This window comes from Pelodiscus sinensis, chromosome W, assembly GCF_052426305.1.
Source record: "Pelodiscus sinensis isolate ZL-2025 chromosome W, ASM5242630v1, whole genome shotgun sequence".
Classification (NCBI taxonomy): Eukaryota; Metazoa; Chordata; order Testudines; family Trionychidae; genus Pelodiscus; species Pelodiscus sinensis.
Genome location: NC_143084.1, coordinates 12507961 through 12518997, shown reverse-complemented (window position 1 = coordinate 12518997; position 11037 = coordinate 12507961). Strand labels below are relative to the sequence as shown.

Below are 11037 nucleotides of genomic sequence, written 5' to 3'. Positions count from 1 at the left end.
TGCTAGAAGGGGAAAAAGGCCAGCACAGGAATCCCCCAGTGCTATAGAGGTAAGTAATTGCTTTCAGGCTCTCTCCACAGGCTCTGCAGTTGTGAATGCATTGGAAGGGACCTCATAAGGAAGCCGGAAGGGAACACCATCTACTGGAAGGCATGGGATGCGTAGTCCTAGGGATGGGTATTCCACAACCACCACCCCCAAAAGACGACGACGGGTGGTGGTGGTTGGGGACTCCCTCCTAAGAGGGACTGAGTCATCCCTCTGCCGTCCGGACCTGGAATCTCGAGAGGTGTGCTGCTTACCGGGAAATCGAATTCAGGATGTGACAGAGGTTTACAAAACTGATCAAACCTTCGGATCGCTAACCCTTCCTGCTTCTCCACGTGGGAACTAACGATACGGCCAAGAATGACCTTGAGCAGGTTACTGCAGATTATGTAGCGCTGGGAAGAAGGATCAAAGAATTTGGAGCGCAAGTGGTGTTCTCATCCATCCTCCCTGTTGAAGGGAAAGGACTGGGCAGGGATCGTCGAATTGAGGACGTAAATGCGTGGTTGCGCAGATGGTGTCGCAGAGAGGGCTTTGGTTTCTTCGACCATGGGACTCTGTTCCGGGCACAAGGATTGTTAGGAAGAGATGGGATCCACCTAACGAAGAGAGAAAGGAGCATCTTCATGGGCAGGCTTGCAAACCTAGTGAGGAGGGCTTTAAACTAGGTTCGTCGGGGGACTGTGACCAAAACCCTGAGGGGAGTAGGAAAGTCGGATACCGGGAAGAAATGCAAAGAGGAACGAGGAAGAAAGGAGGACCCCTGATTCGAATGGAGAAGATAGGGCAATCAACTGGTTATCTGAGGTGTTTGTACACTAATGCGAGAAGCCTGGGCAACAAACAGGAAGAACTGGAGGCCCTGGCCCAGTCCAAGAACTAGGATTTAATTAAGATAACAGAGACTTGGTAGGATGACTGGCATGACTGGAGCGCTGTCATGGCAGGGTATAAACTGTTCAGGAAGAACAGGCAGGGGAGAAAAGGAGGAGGGGTTGCACTATATGTAAGAGCACTACGATTGCTCAGAACTCCAGTATAAAGAGGGAGAAAAACCTGTTGAGAGTCTATGGGTTAAGTTTAGAGGTGCAAACAACAGCAGTGATGTTGTGGTTGGTGTCTACTACAGGCCACCGAATCAGGTGGATGAGGTAGATGGGGCTTTCTTCGGACAACTGAGAGAAGCTTCCAGATCGCAGGCCCTGGTTCTTGTGGGAGACTTTAATCACCCTGACATCTGTTGGGAGACCAATACAGCAGTACACAGGCAATCCAGGAAGTTTTTGGAGAATGTTGGGGATAACTTCTTGGTACAAGTGCTGAAGGATCCGACGGGGGCCCTGCACAGCTTGACCTTCTGCTCACAAACAGGGAGGAACTAATAGGGGAAGTGGATGTGGGTGACAACCTGGGAAGCAGTGATCATGAGATGGTAGATCTCAGGATCCTGACCAAAGGAAGAAAAGAGTAGTAAAATACACACCTTGGACTTTAGAAAAGCAGATTTTGACTGCCTTAGAGAGCTGATGGGCAGAATCCCCTGGGATGTTAACATGAAGGAGAAAGGAGTCCAGGAGAGCTGACAGTATTTTCAAGAAGCCTTATTGAAGGCACAGAAAGAAACCATCCCAACGTGCAGCAAGAGAGGCAAACATGGTAGGAGACCGGATTGATTTACAGGGGAAATCCTTGGTGAACTTAAGCATAAAAAGGAAGCTTACAAGAAGTGGAAACTTGAACAAATGACCAGGGAGGTATAAATGTCTATCAGGAAGGCGAAAGCACAATTGGAATTGCAACTAGCAAAGGATGTGAAGGATAACAAGAAAGGTTTCTACAGGCATGTTAACAAGAAGAAGGTGATCAGAGAGGGTATGAGGCCCTGTGACGGACCGGGCCGTGTCTGGGCACAACTGAGGGCGTCCGCTCAGGGCGAATTGCTCGAATCCGGGGCTTCCTACAGCCCCCGACTGGTGACCTTTCCAAACAGGCCACAAACCAGTCCCACAGAGCGCTTCAGCTGCCTGCCTGAAGCCTCCCGAGCAAAACCCCTCCGACACCCCAGCAATATCCGTGCCCCAGATGGCCCCGGGCCTATACACAGGTGGGGGGTCCTAGCACCCAATCCCACCTACTCCGAACAAGTTCTGTCCGGTTCCAAGAAACCAGCCACAGATCCCTGGTCAATTTACCCTCTGGACCTTACCACAAATCACGCTGGGCCAATCCTTTAGAATCTATATCTAAAGGTTTATTATTACAAGAAAGAAAAGCCTGGGAGTAAGGTTATTAAAGTACAGTACGTTACATGCACCGAATCTCCCAGTTCTCGATGCAGGCTCTAGCAGAGATGTTGCAGCTGTTGGTTAAAAGTCCTTATTGCACATCCTACGATCAGGATGGGTTCACAGGTCTTCCGGGCTCTTCAATCCCTGCAGTGCTGCCTCTGGGATGAAGTGCTGAGCTGAGAACAAAATGGCATCGACCACATGGCCTCTTTATACTCCTTCCTGGCCTCTTCTAGTAAGTAGCAGGTCACCTGGTCCTCAGCCTCTCTGTGTTCCCTGCTGGCTGCTCTCAGGACAGCCCCCATTCTTTGGGTGTGTCTTTGGCCCATTGAGAACCATTGTTCCACAGGTAATTAGCATGTCCACAGGCTCCACAGGCTCGGCCCTGCCCAATGCTTAACCACATGCAGGGAAATCTTCAGTTTCCACACAGATTACAGATCTACACACACAGACATTATATACTCACATAAACAGTGTACACAGGATCAGAAAACAACAAGCTCCCATTCAATACCCCACATGGCTCCCTTTCATACAGATTTCTGGGGCCAACACCCCCACCTAGGGGTGCAGCAGCGATCTGGCTGCTTCCCTCCAATTCGGTAATGTGACAGGCCCCTACTGGATGAAGGAGGTAACCTAGTGACAGATGATGTAGGGAAAGCTGAAGTACTCAATGCTTTCTTTGCCTCTGTATTCACGGACAAGGTCAGCTCCCGGACTAACGTGCTAAGTGACGCAAGATGGGATGAAGATGGACAGCCCTTGGTGGGGAAAGAACAGGTTAGGGACTATTTAGAAAAGCTAAACCTACACAAATGCATGGGTCCGGACTTAATGCATCCGAGGGTACTGAGGGAGCTGGCAAATGTCATTGAGGAGCCTTTGGCCGTTACCTTTGAAAAGTCGTGGAGATCGGGAGAAATCCCGGATGATTGGAAAAGGCAAAAAAGGGAAGAAGGACAATCCAGGGATCTATAGGCCGGTCAGTCTTACCTCAGATCCTGGAAAAATCATGGAAGTGATTCCTTAAGGAATCCATTTTGAGGCACTTGGAAGAGAGGAAAGTGATCAGGAATAGTCAGCATGGATTCACATAGGGCAAGTCATGCCTGACCAATCTGATTAGCTTCTATGATGAGGTAACTGGCTCAGTGGATGTTATATAGCTTGACTTTAGCAAGGCTTTTGATACGGTCTCCCACAATATTCTTGCCAGCAAGTTAAGGGAATGTGGATTGGATAAATGGACGGTAAGATGGATAGAAGGCCAGGCCCAGCGGGTAGTGATCAAGGGCTCGGTGTCCGGATGGCAGTTGGTTTAAAGCGGAGTGCCCCAAGGTTCAGTTCTAGGACCAGTGTTGTTCAATATCTTTATTAATGACCTGGATGAGGGGATGGATTGCACCCTCAGCAAGTTTGCGGATGACACTAAGCTGGGGGGAGAGGTAGATACGCTGGAGGGCAGAGATAGGGTCCCGAGTGACTTAGACAAATTGGAGGACTGGGCCACAAGAAATCTGATGAGGTTCAACAAGGACAAGTGCAGAGTCCTGCGCTTGGGATGGAAGAATCCCAAGCATTGTTATAGGCTGGGGACCAACCAGCTAAGTAGTAGTTCTGCAGAAAAGGACCTGGGGGTTACAGTGGATGAGAAGCTGGATATGAGTCAACATTGTGCCCTTGTAGCCAAGAAGGCTAATGGCATATTAGGGTGCATTAGGAGGAGCATTTCCAGCAGATCCAGAGATGTGATTATTCCCCTTTATTCGGCTCTGGTGAGGCCACATCTGGAGTACTGTGTCCAGTTCTGGGCCCCCCACTACAAAAAGGATGTGGACGCATTGGAGAGGGTCCAGCGGAGGGCAACCAAAATGATTAGGGGGCTGGAGCATATGACTTATGAGGAGAGGCTGAGGGACTTGGGTCTGTTTAGTCTGCAGAAGTGAAGAGTGAGGGGGGATTTGAGAGCAGCCTGCAACTTCCTGAAGGGAGGTTCCACAGAGGCTGGAGAGAGGCTGTTCTCAGTAGTGACAGATGGCAGAACAAGGAGCAATGGTCTCAAGTTGTGGTGGGAGAGGTCCAGGTTGGATATTAGGAAAAACTATTTCCCTAGGAGAGTGGTGAAGCACTGGAATGGGTTACCTAGGGAAGTAGTGGAGTCTCCATCTCTAGGAGGTGTTTAAGTCTCGGGTTGATTTAGTTGGGATTGGTCCTGCCTAGAGCAGGGGGCTGGATTTGATGGCCTTCTAAGGTGTCTTCCAGCTCTGATTCTACGGGGTCCCCACAGGGGATAGGCTTCTGGCACTTCTCGCAGGGCTTGAAGCCTTGGGGCCCAGGCATGCCCCACCGGATGCACTGGGGATGCAAAACAAGTCCTGTGCCTAAAACGGCACTAAGTACTGCACTTAATTACTAACGATGATCAACTGTTAGATAAAGAACAATGAACTGTGAAAACTTTAACCACCAACTAAACTACTAAGATGAAATGCTAAGAGGCGTGTGCAGAGCAAGAGCAAAAGTGGGTAGACGGTCAGCAGAACCCTGTACAGAAATCTGGGAGCCTGAAGAACTCCCTTCCCTAGTCTGGTGGAGTGTGGGAGGAGGAGGAGGAATCAGCCATCTTTCAGAAGGTGTCAAGTACTGGGGAGGCAGGTGGTCCTGGAGAAAAGTAGAAGTTGGGATACAATTGGTTGTGGTACCAGGAGTCTTGAACTCAGAGAAGACAAACTCCTCAGAAATAAGCAGGGCTACCTTGGAGAATGTGAACTCTTGCACTATTGGGTGAACCAACACAGTGACCTGGTGAGTCCCAGACATGGATGTGTGAGGTACCAAAGGCTGGATTCACTGTTCCAAATTGTACTGATGGCCTAACAATGTACAAGGCCGTGGAAGACGAAGAGCGTACTTCCTTCTTAGAATCTGTAATATCTTGCTCATATATCCTTGGTATGGGACACAAGGATGCATATGTTGCATGTGCAACATAGATATTGCCACTGAAAACTTCCAATTGAAGGTGCACATGCACACCTCAAGTAGAGTACCTATAGGGACACTACCTGAGGTAGTAGTAGTTACAAAAAAAGTTCTAGATCTCTACAGTAAAAATCAGTGCTAACAAACTACTCTGGCACTTAGAGAGAAAAGATTCACTCGAGAGCATTAGTTCAATATTCAAGTATCAGGGGGCTAGCTGTGTTAGTCTGAATCTGCAAGAACGAGAAGTCCTGTGGCACCTTATAGACTAACAGATTTATTGGAGCATAAGCTTTCGTGGGCAAAGACCCACTTTGTTCAATATTGATTTCTATGCATGTTCAACATGATTCAAGCCTGTATTACTGTTTAATGCTGCTACAAGAAGCACATGATTATACAGAGCAAGATCACTTTTTTTAATCCAATGCTGTGTTCATTTATTTTTGTACATACAAAAAGAGCCACCCCCTTTGATTCCCCCCCACCCTCAAACATCTCTCCTTTACAAACAGTTAAAAATTAAAGCCAGATGACAACAGGCTAATTTTGGTACAATCATTTAGCAATACAGCTGTCATAATTAGAGTTTAAAATTTTCTACAAGGTAACTTGTAGGGAAATCCTGATTATTGGCCAATATGGAATTTTATTTACAAGTTAGCAAATTCTAGTACAAAAATAGTTCTTGCATTAGAACAGCCTCTTATATTTACAGGTTTGGGTCTTTTGGCTGCATAATGCCTTACTATTTTATGAAATTTCTTCTTATATGGCTTGTTCATCTAATTCACTATAGTGTTGAGCCTTGATTAATCCTCAGGCAAAAACCCCTGAACAGGGTTGATATGCTGCTCAGTGTATTCTGGAGTACTGTGCTTTTCACGGAACATCCAAAAAAATCCCCCAAACCGTTCTCAGCTAATCTCCTTGGTATCACAAGTTTCAGACCCAAAAAGACCCCCTAGAAGTACAGATCTACAACCTTCTATAGGAACACAGGCCACAGCTTTAATGTTCAAATTCCACTTGGAAAACAGCTCCGCCACTCGTTTCCATATGAGTCTTTGTGAGCTTCTTGAGAAACTAAATTTTATCACTCATGAAACATGTGGGGCCATTCTGGTACTGCCCCTTTCAGGAGTATCCCATTCTGGCTGGGCTCTCTTCTCTTCTGTCTCTGGCTAATGCTGTTCAGCAGTTTCCCTTAGACCAGGTCCTTCAGGGAAAAGACGATTTGTTTCTCAAGATGTCTAGCTGCTCTTGATATTCCGTGAAAAGTCTCTGGAAACGGAGATTCTGTCCGATGACAGGAAGCAGTTCTTTCAGTAGCTCTCTCTTTCGTAAACCCTGCACAAAAATGTCAAAAATCCTCCAATTTATTTTGTATTATTTATGTAGGCACTTGATACAGTGTGGTCTCTCTCTATATTAGAGCTGTTTATTTGGTGTCGCCTCCCTGTTATTACTATTGAAATCTAAATAATAAAAACATTGGGAGCACATATTAAATGTTCCTGTTGCTGCTTCCACATGGTGATAGACTGTGGAAGTGTTCTTTGAAGAGCACATATTCCTTTGACATAAAGCCCTTTTAAAGGTACATACCTGCTGAATGGAGAGCACTGAAGGTGCAACCTATTCCATCTAATAGGTATGTTAGATAACAATTCCATTATCTGCACTTTGATGCTAAGTATTTGTAGACAGTGCCAGATACAATAAAGGCAGTTACTATTTAGTTAATGGAAAGGATGGATTAGGTATCAATTGAAGGGGTTCCACAGTGGTCTTTGGGGGTTGCTTGCTTGCTAGCTATGCAATTTGAAGAATACTTCAAGTGGCTATCAACCTTTCCAACAGTTTAAAAGTTACAGATCTTCCTTAAAAAACAGTGTCTGGACAAGGCTTGGCTCATTCAATTTACTTACTTCTTTGTGAATCAGCACCATGTTGGCAGTTTTAGAAACAGCATTTAAAGTTAAGCAAAAAATCTCTTTTAAAAAGAATATAGAACCCTACTAGGACAATTACAAGAAAGCCTTAGTAGTGAACTTTTAAAACAACAACACTGACACTTAAGGATAGATCAAATTTTGGGTTCTCCACTTTAACAGGGTTCTTTTAAATGTTACCAAAAGAAACTGAGACGTAATGTAAAGTACATTCAGCTAAAGTATCTAGTTCATACACAAAAGGAGTATCTCCCCTACTTTATTTAAAAAACAAAAACCAGCATTCACCGCGACTGTTGATTCCCACTGACTTCCAGCTGAGTAATGGACTGGACCCAATAAATCGTTGCATAATTCTCGCAGGCGATATTCAAACCCTGAGCATGATCAGAAATAAAATAGCATTCATAAACACCCACTACACAATATAAAAAGCATGCAAGTTAAGATTGTTACAAGTATCTAGACAAAAACATAAGGGCAAACAAATATGATTTCTGTAAATTATTCCTCCCTAACCAGAAGAAGTTTTTGAAACATTAAAATAGTGTACAAAGACTGACTAGTGGATTTATTCTAAGCTTCAAAAAAGTTATCTGTACTTCTCTATACTTGGAAAAAGCATGTAATTGATCAAGGACTCAACATCCCTGCCTGTTGCATTCAGGTCAAGAGTGTTTGCAGTAATCATGCTTCCAGATCTTAACTAAGAGATCCTTCAGCAAAACTAAGAGACCAGATTCAACATTATTTATATTTATAAGATTTAAAAAACCAAGACTAACACTTTAAAACCACACACAAACTTTTCAAGCCAACTTTACATCAGAAAGCAGCAAAAAGAGCAGAAGCCCAATTAAAAAAAAAAATCATTTGCAAGCACACTTGCGGTAATTTGGCATGAGGCGTAAAGTCTTGAGAGTTAAAAAATTGGTTAGGAATCTATGCAAGAATAAATAAGATCAATACAAGGGCCTATATCTTTCAGCATTTATTATTTTGAAAGAATGAGTGAACAGTGCAGTGGCATAAAGCACTGATACCAAAACAATGTTTAGAGTAGATTTAATGTAGTGCATATCTTTCAATTTGCCAGTTAGTTTTAATGTCTTAGAACAGCCATGGCCAACCAGAGGCTCGCGAGCCGCATGCGGCTCTTCCCACCCCGGGTGTGGCTTGTGAAGCCCCCCCGCAGCTGGAAAGCCGCCCCCGTGGTGCCAAAAACGGCCCTCTCCTCCCAGCTCCCTGTGCTGACTTGGGCAGGGGAGCCGTCCAGCGCGGCCATGAAAGCTGCAGAAATAAAGATGGCGGCAGGAGCCTGCTGTAGCCAAAAAGACGCAAAACGCGTTTAAATGCTGTTTCTTAAAGAGGCAGAGCTTTTGTGTGTGTGTGTGTGTGTGTGTGTGTGTGTGTGTGTGTGTGTGTGTTCGTTCAACCAAACGCGACTGGGGCCTCCTTTTAAAGGGGCAAAAGGGGCAGTCCTTTTTATTTGGGGGGGGCGGGGGGCACTCGACAACTTTGTCCCAGCTCTTCGCACTGGATCCACTGCTATCTTGGCTCTTTGCCCAGAATGGGTTGGCCACCCCTGTCTTAGAAAAGTAAGTGTCATTATGGACAGATCAAGAATCAAATATTAAATTTGAGTAAGGAGGGGCTGACAAAACCACACAAGAACTCCGGAATTTGATTCTGCCAGTAATTCAGCATGTGGCTATAGGCGAACCACTTCATCTGACAGTTTTTCCATATGTAAAATGGTTATGTAGGTGAGGAGAAAGTCCCATTTAGGAGAGATTAAAATAACGAGTACCATTTAATTTGTAAAGCAGACACATGAAGATATGCTAGAGAGTTATAAAATCTGAAAAGGACAGAGAAGGCCAATTGGTTATCCTTATTTAATAATACAAATTGGACCTCCCTCATCTGGCACACTCAGAACCTGACTGGTCCTAGGTGAGGGATTTTGCCGGACCGAGGAAGTCATATCTGGCTCCCCTGCTACGGGCTCCCTGAGCCGTGGCCCCGCCACCAAGCTCCTGACCCCACCAGGCAGCCCCCACTGCAGAGCGCCAAGCTCCTGGCCCTGCTGGGTTGTGCCTGGATGCCTTGTTGTGGCGTGCTGGGCAGCACAGCAGCAGGGAGCCAAGCCACCAGCCCTCCACCGGGACTCTTTGGTCCTGGAACATCTGTGGTCCTGCCAGACAATGGATGATGCTGGACCAAGGAGTCCCGAATTACAGGAGGTTCAAACTGTATAGCAAAAGATGATATTCAAAAATAAAACTAAAAACTTGGAAATGAACAACATTGTCGAGGATTATCCGGCCCTCTTACTACTACCCCATGCTACTCATCCATGTGGGCACTAATGATACTGCGAGGTGTGACACTGAGTGGATCAAGAGTGACTACAGGGCTCTGGGAGTACGGGTGAAGGAGTTTGGGGTACGTCTACACTACAACGTTAATTCGAACTAACTTCGTTCGAATTAGTTAATTCGAACTAAGCTAATTCAAACTAACAGATCCAGACTAAAAAACTAGTTCGAATTGGCGTTTTGCTAATTCGAACTAGCATGTCCACATTAAGTGGACCCTGAACCAGGCTTAAGGATGGCCAGAAGCAGTGCCGGCAGGGCATCAGAGGAGAACATAGAGCGTGGAGATGCTGTGTCAGGTTAGCCGAGGGCTGTGCTTAAAGGGTCCCGACCCCCACCCCGGCCAGACAGTTCTCAGGGGTGCCCCGCTTGCAAAGCAGTCCTGGCTTGGAGTGCCCGGAGTACCCACACTGGGCACATCACAGCACTCGGCCATCAGACTGGCTGCACTTGCCGCAGGCTGCCATCTGGGGAGAGGGGGCAATTGGGGGGCTGCAGGAGAGCTTCCACCCCAAAAGCCCGCAGAGCCAGCCCAGTCCTCCCCATCAGGGGCGCGTACCCCATTCCTCCCTCACCTCCTTCCACTTACCCTTCCCTAGCCCCTCTTCTTGATGTACAAAATAAAGATAACGTGTCTTCCAATATGGAATCTGTCTTTATTGAACAAAACTGGGGGAGACTGGGAAAAGGAGGTGGGAGAGGGGAAGAGAGAGGCTGGGAGAGGGGAGGGCAACTAAAATGATCAGGGGTTGGGAACAGGTCCCATATGAAGAGAGGCTAAAGAGACTGGGACTTCTCAGCTTAGAAAAGAGGAGACGGAGGGGGGACAGGATAGAGGGCTCTAAAAGCATGAGTGGGGTGGAGAGGGTGCACACAGAAAAGTTCTTCATTAGTTCCCATAAAGAAGGACTAGAGGACACCAAAGGAAAGGAATGGGTAGCAGGCTTCAAACTAGTAAGAGAAAGTTGTTCTTCACAAAGCAAATAGTCAACCTGTGGAACTCCTTGCTGCAGGAGGCTGTGAAGGCTAGAACTAGAACAGAGTTTAAAGGGAAGTGAGATCAAGTCATGGAGGTTGGGTCCATGGAGTGCTATTAGCCAGGGGGTAGGAGTGGTGTCCCTGCCCAAAGTTTGTGGAAGGCTGGAGATGGATGGCACGAGACAAATGGCTTGGTCACTGTCTTCGGTCCATCCCCTTCAGGGTCCCTAGGGTTGGCCGCTGTCGGCAGACAGGCTACTGGGCTAGATGGACCTTTGGTCTCACCCAGTATGGCCATTGTAAGCTCAGGGTCGGGGGTCTCAGTGGACCACCTTGATTTTCATGCACACCTGCTCCTGGGTGGCCAGGCTGGCAGCTCTCCTGCCCAGCTGGCCACTT

At 46.6% G+C, this 11037-nt stretch overlaps 1 protein-coding gene across 2 annotated transcripts in view; it reads right to left on the bottom strand.

The window, feature by feature from the left end:
• Positions 1–2163: 2163 nt before the first annotated feature.
• Positions 2164–11037, bottom strand: part of LOC149520873 (protein HIRA-like) — a 136481-nt gene continuing 127607 nt past the window's right edge. Inside the window, exons 17-18 of one of the 2 annotated variants that reach the window (XM_089775056.1) lie at positions 7568–7656; positions 2164–6674 (exon numbers count right to left, since the gene is read on the bottom strand). In XM_089775056.1, coding sequence (XP_089631182.1) covers positions 6546–6674; positions 7568–7656 — 218 coding nt within the window. In that variant the 3' untranslated portion in view covers positions 2164–6545. The remainder of the gene's footprint in view (positions 6675–7567; positions 7657–11037) is intronic. The other variant, XM_089775057.1, reaches the window with a different exon arrangement.